This window comes from Pleurodeles waltl, chromosome 12 (assembly GCF_031143425.1).
Source record: "Pleurodeles waltl isolate 20211129_DDA chromosome 12, aPleWal1.hap1.20221129, whole genome shotgun sequence".
NCBI classification, from domain to species: domain Eukaryota; kingdom Metazoa; phylum Chordata; class Amphibia; order Caudata; family Salamandridae; genus Pleurodeles; species Pleurodeles waltl.
This window is the reverse complement of record NC_090451.1, coordinates 573,541,076-573,553,223: the sequence shown is the minus strand read 5'-3', so window position 1 is coordinate 573,553,223 and position 12,148 is coordinate 573,541,076. Positions and strand designations below refer to the sequence as shown.

Below are 12,148 nucleotides of genomic sequence, written 5' to 3'. Positions count from 1 at the left end.
TTTACAGGAAATATTGATGTCTGTGCTGCATTTTGGGGTCTGTTGTGTCTAGGATGCCTTGTTGAGCCACACAGGTAGGGTTGCATTTCTATCGGGAGAAGTGTGGGCTGTAGCAAATTTGTGAATCTGCGCAGATTCTGACACTTTCAATCACAAAAGTGGGGAAATATGTGCTTTTAGAAAAAAAACTGTGTTTGGGTAAAATAAACTTTGTGGGATTTATGCAAGACACACTACACTGGACTCTCCTGGGTGTCTAGTTTTCAGAAATGTTTAGGTTTGGTAGGTTTCCCTGGGTGTTGCTTCCCAGTCCCAAGTCCACACCTACCCTCATTGCCATAAAAGGTGGTGTTATGAGTGGAAAAATGTGATCTGTCTATGTTGAATTTTGGATCTATTACCGCGGGTGCTGGATCCACCCACACAAGTGGGGTATTGTTTTTAGTGGGACAAGTAGGGGAATGCTAGGTGGTATGAATTGTGTAGCTCCCCATTGTTTTGGGATCTTTATCTTGCATTAATGTGAGGAAAATGTGTGTTTTTAGCAAAAGCTTGAAGTTTGCAAGGTCTTTTTGTTAAGAAAATGTCATGGGATCTACGTAGGTAACATAAACCTGGACTCTCCTGAATTTCTAGGCTTTAGAAATGCCTGGTTTTGGTAGGTTTGGATGGGTAATAGATGATCCCAAGCCCAAATTCCAAAACTACTCACATTTCCAAACAGGATAGTTTTCTCTCAGATTGTTTGATGTCACCATGTTGTGTTTTTGGGCATTTTGTTTTGCAGGTGCTAGGCTCAGCCACCCAAGTGGGGTACTGTTTTTATCAAAAGAAATGTAAGCATGCCTAGGTGGTAGGAATATTGTGAATTCCTGCAGCTTGTGGAACTTTCTCTCACATCAGTATGAGGGAACGTGTGTTTTCTGCCAGGGTCTGAGGTTTAAAAGGACTTATGGGAAAGAAAATGTCATGGGATCCACACATGTCTCAGCCAGGACTCCTCTAGGTTTCTAGCTTTCAGATCTGTCTGGGTTTGTTAGGTTTGTCTGCAAGGGGGCTGAGCAAGAGCCTAAATTCTGCAGCTACCCACATTGTTTAAAAAAATAAATGTTGATTTTGCTGGGTGAATTGTGATGTCTCCAGGTCACGTTTTGGGGTTTTCTCTGTTAAAGGCGTTAGGCCCACTCACACAAATGGGGTACCGTTTTTATTGGGAGATATGTGGGAACCCAGAATAGTAGAATGTTTCTTATTACCATTTGGATTTCTCTGCATTTTTGGCTTCCAGATGTAAGCCGCTATGCAAGAAATAACATATTTTTGCAAAATGCCCTCTGAAACAAGATACTCTCAAATTTAGAGATGTAAGAGGTAGTGAGCGCTATATAAATACTATTATAATACAATACAATACATAGGTTTCCTTCATATCCTTTTTGCATTTATTAGATCCGAACACATTAATTGCAGCAGGGTTGGCCCACGATGAATAATCATTATGAGCTGCATCTTAGTTGTTGTCTGTGTGTATTGTGAGAAAGTAGCATCTTTCTAGCACGGTTACCCCCACTTTTGGCCTGTTTGTGAGTGTGTGTTAGTGTGTTTTTACTGTGTCACTGGGATCCTGCTAGTCAGGACCCCAGTGCTCATTGATGAAAAAAAACCTATATGTCAGTGTGTTTTGCCTGTCTCACTGGGATCCTGCTAGCCAGGACCTCAGTGCTCATATCATATTTTGTGGCCTAATGTGTGTGTTGTCAGTAGTGCTTGACTGGGTCACTGAGGCTCTGCTAACCAGAACCTCCGTGCTTATGCTCTCTCTGCTTTTGAATTTGTCACTATAGGCTAGTGACTTCACTTACTAATTTCAATTGACACGCTGGACCCCCCTTATAAGGCCCTAGTATATGGTACCTAGGTACCCAGGGTATTGGGGTTCCAGGAGATCCTTATGGGCTGCAGTATTTCTTTTGCGACCCATAAGGCGCTCAGACAAACCCTTTCACAGGACTGCCGCCTGCGTGAAATAACGGGACTTTGTGAGTGCGAGGATGCCATTACACGTGTGCACTACATATAGGTCAATACCTATATGTACCTTCACAATTGTAACTTCGAATATGGCCATGTAACATGTCTAAAATCAGGGAATTGTCCCCCCCCCCCATTCCAAATCTGGTATTGGGGAGCCAATTCCATGCATCCTGGGGGCTCCACTATGGATCCCCAGTACTGCCAAACCAGCTCTCTGAGGCTTCCACTGCAGCTACAGCTGCTGCCACCTCACAGACAGGGTTCTGCCCTCCTGGACTCTGAGCAGCTCAGTCCCAGGAAGGCAAAACAAAGCATTTCCTCTGAGAGCAAGGCGTTACACCCTCTCCCTTTGGAAATAGGTGTTACAAGCTAGGTAGGGGTAGCCTCCCACAGCCTCTGGAAATGCTTTGAAGGGCACAGACGGTGCAGTCCTTGCATAAGCCAGTCTACAGCAGTTCAGGGACCCCTTATCCCCTGCTCTGGCACAAAACTGGACAAAGGAAAGGGGAGTGACCAATCCCCTGTCCATCACCACCCTAGGGGTGGTGCCTAGAGCTCCTCCAGTGTGTCCCAGACTTCAGCCATCTTGCTTTGCAAGATGTGGGGGCACTCTGGAGGCCTCTGAGTGGCCAGTGCCAGCAGGTGAGGTGAGAAACCCCTCCTGATAGGTCCTTACCTGATAAGGTAGCCAATCCCCCTCTCAGGGCTATTTAGGGTCTCTCCTGTGGGTTTCTCTTCAGATTCTAATTGCAAGTTTCCAGCAGGAATCCTCTGCAACTACTACTTCATCCTCTGACATCGGATCAACCGCAACCTTCTCCAGGAGCCGCTGTAACAGCACCAAAGTATCCACAAGTGATACCTTTATTCTGCAACTTCAGCTCCAGCCAGCAACTGCAACAGTTTCCACAGTGTGCACGCTCTGAGGACTCCCTGTCTTCATCCTGCACCAGAAGGACCAAAGAAATCTCCCGTGGGGTGACAGTCACTTCCCTGCTCACGCAGGCTCCTTCCAAGTCGACGGGCGGTACTCCTGTACTCTTCTCACAGCGACGAGCGTGCTCCTAGAAACACAGAGGGTGGACCCCATAGACACAGACTGTGCTGAGGTCCTGCTGATGCAATTTGGAGGAGGTAAGACCTTGCCTTCCCTGAGAGAGACAGTAACCCTGCGCACTGCCCTTCCTTCACCTCCTGAGACTTCTGTGCACGATTTGCAAAATTCCTTCGTGCACAGCCTGGCCCAGGTGCCCAGCACCTTATCCTGCGACGCTCGCCTCGCTGAGTTGACCTCCGGCGGCTTGGGGCCCTTCTTTTTAGGGCTGCACCAACCGCGTTTTGCACCTCCCTTGTCTCCGTGTCCTAGGACACCCGTTGGTGCTGCCTGGCATCCTGAGGGCTCTCTAAAGTGTTGAGACCCCTCTCTTCCTCCTCACACAGAGTTGAGGCCCCCAGGTTCCTCCTGGGTCCAGTCAGCGCTATTTTGACGCAAAACGCACATTTGTCGTAACCAAGGCTTGTTGGCGACTTCCAACACGAAATCACGTTTGCCTCCATCTTCATGTCGTGGGACATCTTTTGCATCACACACGAACCCGCTGGCATCTTCCTAGGTTGCATTCCTTCAGTCTTTGTCCAACCTGGGACTCTTCTTTTGCACCCTGTTCTAGGTTGGCAGGGGCTCCTGTCCTTCCTGGAACTTCTTTAGACTTCTGGACTTGGTCCTCTTCTTTTGCAGGTCTTCAGGTCCAGGAATCCAGCAGTTGTTGTTTGCAGACTTGGTTGGTTACTGCAATAATCCATATCAAGAGGTGAAGTGTGTCCTAAGGAACCTTGCAGTACTTTACTCCTGCTTTTCTGGGCTCTGGGGTGGGGTAATTTACTTACCTTACTGTATTCTTACTCTCCCACCGATTCTGCACACACTACACTTGTCTAGGGGGGAATTTGTGATTCGCATTCCACTCCCTTAGAATATGGTTTATGTTGCCCCTAGATCTGTTTTCTCCCATTGCATTCTATAGCATTTCCTAATGTTTGCACTATCCCATGTCTAATTACTTACCTTATTTTGGTGTCTAGTGTATATATTGTGTATAATGCTTACCTCCAGAAGGAGTATTGCCTCTAAGATATTTTTGGTACTGTGTCACCCAAATAAACTACCTTTTATTTTTGGTAAAACTGAGTATTGTCTTTACTTGTGTATAAGTACTGTGTAACTATAAGTGGTATTGCATTAGCTTTGCATGTTGTGATAACTGGACCTGGTTTAAGGTGTAAGTACCCAAGGTACCCACTACAAACCAGTCCAGCCTCCTACGTGTATTTTGGCAAAATCTACAAATCCTATATATCCCTGCGGCCAAAAGGGTTCAACAGACGGAACGCTATAGTGCTTTTGTAAATAAGCCATCGGGACAAAATTAGGAGTGGAAAGTCACCAATTGCTACTTTTTTTCTACTTATTATCAGAATTTTTCAATTCGACGATTAGTTTGAGAAAACCTTGAGATAGCTACACAAACGACCCTTTGTTAAATTCCTAATTCTGTCCACTTTTCACAAATGTATAGCTTTCTGGGCTCAATCAGGGGTTTCACATCTGTTTCCACCACAAATTGCAAGTAGGTGAATGCACAAAAGGTAGGAAGAATAGAGTACCTCTTAAAAAAAATAAAGAAAATCAAAAGCTGTGGTACGAAAAACAGTTTTTGCTAGAAATCGGATTGTTACTGAAAGCTAGGAAGATAGTGATCCTAGCACAGCATACCTTTTGTTGGAGACATTTTTAGGGGGAAGGGAGCATATGGTTTCCTGAACAGACCATTTTCCTTTTCTTTCCCAAAAAAACAAAATGTAGCTGTATTTTTTTTTTTTTTTTCTCAGTGCCTTCTGGGGAATTCCTTTAGGATTCCACCGGATGTAGAATCTTTGAAAAAAGGCATATTTGGCATGGATAGCTTACGTGGGAATGAAATATAAAGGCATAAGTGCTAAGAAGCCCACATATCAAAAAAGGGCTAATGACTTTAGGTTTGGAAAAACCTCAGCAGTTAAGGGACAATTAAAACTTCTATGTTGTGTAGGAAGAACCTCTGAACTTGGGAGCCCAATATTAATACGTGTAGCGGGGATCTTTCTGTTCCGTCAAAAATAATTGAATCACTAGTAAAGGCATTATGCTGTTGGGGGGGGGGGGGGGGTAATAAGACTGCTAGCTTCCTCAAGGGGGGGTAGTCCATTTTCAGCTTATTGCCACTCTTAACTTTGTAATGCCTTTAATTTGACTTCCCTTCCTTTCTTCTTACAATGGATTCATAGAATGGGACTTGAACTTCTCGTTTTGTTCTACTGATATTTATCATTTGAATTAGATTTAAAAAAAAAAAAAAAAAAAAAATAGTGAACTTCTCTCGTAACTTGCAGATGGGTGACTCTGTATGTATATGATAGATGTGAACACTTGTAAAAAGAATCTTTGATCTGGGACATTGCTGAGACTGTTAAGCATTTCACTATAATGACAAGTCCATAATGCAGAATTAGAATTATGAACAAGTATCTTTTACATTTTCTTAATAAACAGGCTATGGCATAGCTAATCCCTGCACTGTATTCAAGATTAAAACTGAAGAAGACCCGAATAGCTGGGATCATATCTACGCCAAAGGAAGTAACTTCACAGACACCTGTGATGGTGGTAAGTGATCATGGTTGAGTTTTTGTGCCACACTGATACTGTGGACATATCGTTGTCTTCTCCTAACCAAGTCCTTGCAGGAAAAGTAATACAATACGTTGATGTTTGCAACACATTGTATTTCATTGTACTTTTCCATGCAAAACTGCTCGTGTTTGTGTGTGTGTGTGTGTGTGTATATATATATATATATATATATATATATATATATATATATATATGTATGTTTGATGGCATGTGTATGTTATTTACTTCATTTACAGAAATCAAATTTGGCTTTTTCCTCCATAAAAAAAAAAAATACACCTTACTGCAATATCTGCATACTTACAAACTATTCAACATACTTATTTATTCAGAGTTCCTATTATCAAAGCCTTCATGGAAGGACTAAAACACATCATTCCACCCAGAACACCACCAGTTCCATCATGGAATTTAAATATTGTACTTACAAGACTCATGGGACCACCTTTTGAACCCATGCACCCTTGCCAAATAAAAATTTTAACATGGAAGTTTGCCTTACTTGTGGCTATTGCTTCTTTAAGAAGAGTTAGTGAAATACAAGCATTCACTCTTGAAGAACCTTTTTTCCAAGTACACAAACATAAGGTTGTACTAAGAACAAATCCACAATTCCTACCAAAAGTAGTATCTCCTTTTCATATCAATCAAACAGTGGAATTGCCAGTCTTCTTTCCACAGCCAGATTCTGTGGCAGAAAGAGCTCTTTATACCCTAGATCTAAAAAGAGCTCTTATGTACTACATAGACAGAATTAAACAGTTTAGGAAAACAAAACAACTTTTTGTTGCTTTCCAACAACCACATACAGGCAATCCTGTATCAAAACAAGGTTTAGCAAGATGGCTTGTTAGATTTATACAAATATGTTATATCAAAGCAAAAAGACAACTTTCAATCACTCCTAAAGCACATTCTACAAGAAACAGCGGTGCAACACTGGCTTTTTTTTAGGAAACATACCAATGGTTGATATATGCAAAGCCGCTACATGGTCTACCCCTCATACATTTACTAAACACTACTGTGTTGATGGTTTCTCACAACAACAAGCCACTGTAGGACAGGCTGTCTTAAGAACATTATTTCAAACAACTTCGACTCCTACAGGCTAGCCACCACTTTTTGGGAGGACTAACTGCTTTGTAGTCTATGCATAGCATGTGTATCTGCAGCTACACATGCCATAGAATGGAAAATGTCACTTACCCAGTGTACATCTGTTTGTGGCATGTGGTGCTGCAGATTTATATGCACCCTACCTCCTTCCCAGAAGCCTGAAGTCGTTTAAGTTACTAACATTTGTACTTATGTATATACATTTGCATGGACATCTCTTTTCTCTTAAATACTCTATCACTCCTTTCTTCACTCTCTGCGGGAAAACAGTCTAACAATGGGGTCGATGCCCATGTGCAATGGAATAGAGAGGAGTCACCACTCGATTCCGTGACTCCGAAAAGACTTCTTCGAAGAAAAACAACTTGTAACACTCGGAGCCCAACACTAGATGTCGGAATGGATATGCATAGCATGTGAATCTGCAGCACTACCTGCCACGAACAAATGTACACTGGGTAAGTGACATTTTCCATATATATACTGAAAACATAATGTTACTGTGACGTTAAGGTTAGGTTCACGTTTTAAATGTACAAAATCATAGAAATTCACCTGTTATGATTATTTATCTCAACTATAAATCATGCCCTCCTTGCCATGCACTGCTAATTACCCCACAAATGACTGCAATCATGCCATCTTTCATAACATCATTGATAATATCAATGTAATATTTGCAGTAAGATTTCTGACGAAAAAACTGTGCATGGCGAGGGTGTGAGGTATAGTTACTTGAGGTAACTCTAACTATAACTGGTGAATTTCTAACCAGAAAGTTTTGTACATTTAAAATGTGAGCCTGACTATAATGTCCCTATAACCTTTGTTTTTTTAAGTGAATTTCTATGTTTTCTTTTAAATTCTATTTCCTAACTATAATGTCATTGTAAGCTTTGATTTTTTTTTTCTGTGAATTTCTGTGTCTTTTTTTTTAACGTATAGTGATTTTAATGACTACATGTTAATCCAACCTCTGCCACGCATGGCACTGCAGCCAACATTCCCTAACCACCCAAAACCACGATGTGCACAGCGCTCTGGCCGTGCCCAGCGGGACTCGGCTGTGGCTTCTCTGGGTATGAGAAAAGGTGTGAGGGTGTGTGCGGCTGAGAGTGGCTGTCAGATCGTCTGTCTGGTTGTAAGAGTGCATACATCAGTATTTTACTGGTTGTGTGAGTGTGTGCATGGTTCTGTGAGTGGGTGCATGAGGGTGTCAGTGGGTGCGGGAGTGTCTGAGTGGGGCTGTGAGTGGCTGTGTAAGTGTCTTGAGTGGGTGAAATTGATTGAAAGAGAGAAGGAAATAGTTTTTAGGCTTTAATATCTGATATACTAAGAATGAGATACTTTTGTTCAATTTAAACTAAAAATTTTACTATTTTAATTAAAATGTTTTTATTATTAAAAAATAATAATAATAATATAAATAAGTCCAGCTAGACTCGAACCCCCAAGGCTATATAAGGGGCGGGCAGTGAAAGGCATGCTGTCCCCTTAGAGTGAGAGATGTTGACTAAGGGATAACTACTGTATTGTAAGGAGAAAAAAAAAGGTTTATTTGTTTTTAACTAATTTTTATGATCTTGCGGGACTCTCGCAGGATCATGAATAGTAAAACGGCGTAGATGAGTTCTGAATACACTCCATTAGTAGTAATACATATTGTGGTCATTGTTTTTGAGAGGACGTGTGTAGGAGATAAGTACTGTGATGAGTAGATAGTTAATTCCTATTTTTCAATCAACACGATCTTGCAAGTCTTGTGGGATTGTTAACAGAAGAAAGGAGTAGGTGATCTTTGGATAGACTGTTGTATGCACACTGGCTACTACAGGAAGGAGTATTACTGGGTATGATGTTTGTCAGAGTGTACTGTTGATGCTCATCTGCTTTGTAAGATTTGTGAGTAGGGTATAGTCTCCTTGCACACACCCTATTGTGCATACCCCTGATCGGAGAGAAGGGTGTTAGCAGGGAGGACAGTCCCTGGACAGAGTATATTATGCACACCTGTCACCCAAGAACAAAGTCTCAGCAGAGAGGCCACTGTCTCTCCACACACGCTACTACGCACATCTGCCATCTGAGTCAGAGTTGTGATAAGAGGCTAGTTCATTTACACAGCGTTATATGCACTCCTGTCATCTGAGAGAGAGTTCTACCAGGAGAGGCTAGCCCATGCCCTAGTATGCATAGCCATCATCTGAGACAGAGATTTGGAAGAAGAGGCTAGTCCATAGAGCAGCCACACGATTTCTGGTCACAATCTAATACTGTTGGCTATGAGTTGGCATAGGCAGCGGCCCTGGATACCTGTCTGGAGGCTGCGGGTGGAGACACTGAAGGGCCTGGTGTTTTGGCATTCTATTTGGAAGGCAAATATGCTCCTAGAACTAGGACAAACTGGGAACCCAGCCTTAAAGCACCAGCCTTTGGAAGATAAAGAAGAACTAACTGTTCTCATGAAAATACTTAAATTCTTTGATCACCGGGAGTACATGGCTTGGGCTCATGCTGATAGGTAGAAAGCTGGTACCCTGCTGGCTCGGTTAGCGAATTCTAAGTCTAATGGCTCCCTTATTCTCTAGTTTGAAATGGGATCAGGTAACCATGTTTATACTCAGGAAGGGATCCCTAATAGGTTTACTGGTTACTATACCACATTTTAGACTCCTCTACCAGTGCTACCCCCTTCACAGGAGGGTGACTTTCAGAGTTCGACGGTGCTCTTGTGTTTAAAACAAGAAGAGGCAGAGGCATTAGGAGGAGAGATTACAATTCGAGGTGCAAGGAGCCATTAAGGCCATGGCATTCAGAAAAGTTCCAGGTACAGAAGGCCTTCCAGTGGAATTCTACGACACTTGCGCCGAGGAACTGGTGCCTTCATTGGTTACCCTGTATGCTGCTGCATGGGAACTGGCCTGCTTCTCTTCATCCACCGGAGAGGCACTAATCATTCCTTTACTGAAGCCGTAATGGGCCCCCACCACTGATATGCGGGCAAGCCGCCCTCTATCGTAATTAAACATGGATTATAAAATTGTTAGTGGCATACTAGTATCTCCCCGCTCTCTCATATAACTGTACAGATACATGAAGAGTAGACAGGATTTATCCCAGGACATAATACTGCCATGAACATCCGCAGACTGATATCGGTGCTTGATGCTGAGTTCCCTGAAAAAACATGATTGTAGTGATTGACATTGAAAAGGCATTCAGTAGCCTCTAGTGGGATTTTCTTTACCAGACACTGCTACAAATGGGCCTTGGGCATGATTTTGTACATTGGACCAGGCTACGCTACTCTGCTCCAGCTGCCCGAGTCTGGACCAGTCAATCTATCTCCAACTCCTATGATGTGGGAAGGAGCACCAGACAGGGGTACTAGCTCTCCCTGTTATTATTTGCCTTAATGGTAGAACCACTGGCAAGGCAGGCACGATCTGGCCTAGCGCTTTGGGAGCTGGAGGTTGACAGAAAATCACACTACTCTGCTCTCTATGCTGATGGCGTGCTATTTCTGAGGCGGTTGAACGAGGACCTGCTGAGGGCAGTGGCCCGTCTGGAACACTTTGGTAGCGCCTCTGGACTTAGCATAAACTGGCAAAAAAACCCACCTCTTCCCGCTCCGGTGACACTAGCACGGACCCTGTGATCTCCATGGTTTCAATTAGAAGGGCTCCTGTTTAAAATGTCTGGCAGTTAAAATTTACCATGACCCCCTCAATCTCTTAGAGGGCAGTAATAGAGTGTCCTTGAGAGGATTTCGCTCCTCAGTCGAATTCTGGAAAAATTCTGCCACAGTCTGTTGCTGGGAAAATAACAGTGGCGAAGTTGGTGGCACTCCATATGCTGCTGTATTTCTTTGTTTCCCTCCCTCTTATTATACCCTGTCAGATCTTTCAAGAACGGAATTACTTACTGATCAAACTTATATAGGAGACTCTTTCCTTGGGGGAGTGAAGCTCTTCCCATGGCAGCATGTCACATGACCGTGCCACTCTCCTTTGCATTTCTGTGGCAAGAGGGAGTGTCCATACCTCAATGCGTGCATTAGAGGGGGACCACAGCTCAGGGGCTGGCTCAGCCGTGGTCAGTGCTTCAGATGTGGACACACTGCAGTCGGGCCACGCAAGTCCAATCGTATTCGGTGAGGTCTGTGATTCTGAGGTGGGAGCTGCAGGATCCGATGCGGGTCAGCTACGAGCTTGGAGGGAGTTTGCTGCTGAGGACTCTGCTCAGCTATGAACAGTGACTCCGACAACGCAGTTGGGTGTAGTAGGTGTATTTTCTCTTTGTCATAGTTCTATTTTGTTCGGTTCCTTCAGTTTTTGTGGGTGGGTGGCTAGGGCATGTCCAGGATTTGCACTGACAGTGATCCTGGCCCCCAGGACCTCACATTGCTCCTGCTCGGTCAGCCATGTTATCTTCTCCATCTATGAAAGTTAGGTCTCATCTACATTTCTTTATGGCTGCATCTAGCTGGTATGGTTGCATACATGCAAACGAGGAAACCCTTCTCCCTCTTTCACATCCCAGTAATCAAAGCCTTTATGGAGGGCCTCAAGACAGTCGCCCCTACCCTAGTATGGAACCTCAACTTGGCCCCTACAAGGTTCATGTTCTGCACTTTGAGCCCTTGAATTCTTGCCCTTTGCAACTCCTCTGCTAATTAGCCTTCTTTGTTGCCATAACTACCTTCGCTCACATTAGTGAGTTGCAGCACCTCGCACTCTTATGACCCCCTTCATTCAGATCCAGTTGGACAAGATCATTTTCAGAACCAACCCAAATTTACTTCTAAAACTAGTTTCCCCTTCACACTGCAATCGGACTATTGAGCTGCCAGTCTTTTACACTTAACCAGACTCTGTGGTGGTGAGAGCCCTTCAAGCCTTTAATGTTAAAGATGCAGAGATGCTCTTGTGTATCACCTTGACAGGACCAAGACCTTCTGCAGGTTCTATCAGTTGTTCGTGGCCTTTGCTAAACCTCACAAAGGACATCCTCTTTCTAAGGGCGGAATTGCCAGATGATCCAGACATGCTACAATAAAGCAAACATCCCTCCCGGTTACCCCCAGGGTACACCACACAGAAATGCAACAACCATCTCCTTTCTTGGTAGTATCCAGCTATCTGACATATGTAACAAAACACTTAACCACACACACATTCACTAAGTGCTATTGTGTAGATAACTTAGCCTGACAGCTGGCGGTCTATGGTTGGCTAAACATTCCTACATTAGACATCTGCATCA

At 43.5% G+C, this 12,148-nt stretch overlaps 1 protein-coding gene across 2 annotated transcripts in view; it reads left to right on the top strand.

Annotated features, from left to right (window-relative positions):
- LOC138268234 (zinc finger and SCAN domain-containing protein 2-like) overlaps positions 1-12,148 on the top strand; it is a 168,375-nt gene that overhangs the window by 109,932 nt on the left and 46,295 nt on the right. For both annotated transcript variants that reach the window (XM_069217694.1, XM_069217695.1), the window contains exon 4: positions 5,624-5,737. In XM_069217694.1, coding sequence (XP_069073795.1) covers positions 5,624-5,737 — 114 coding nt within the window. The remainder of the gene's footprint in view (positions 1-5,623; positions 5,738-12,148) is intronic.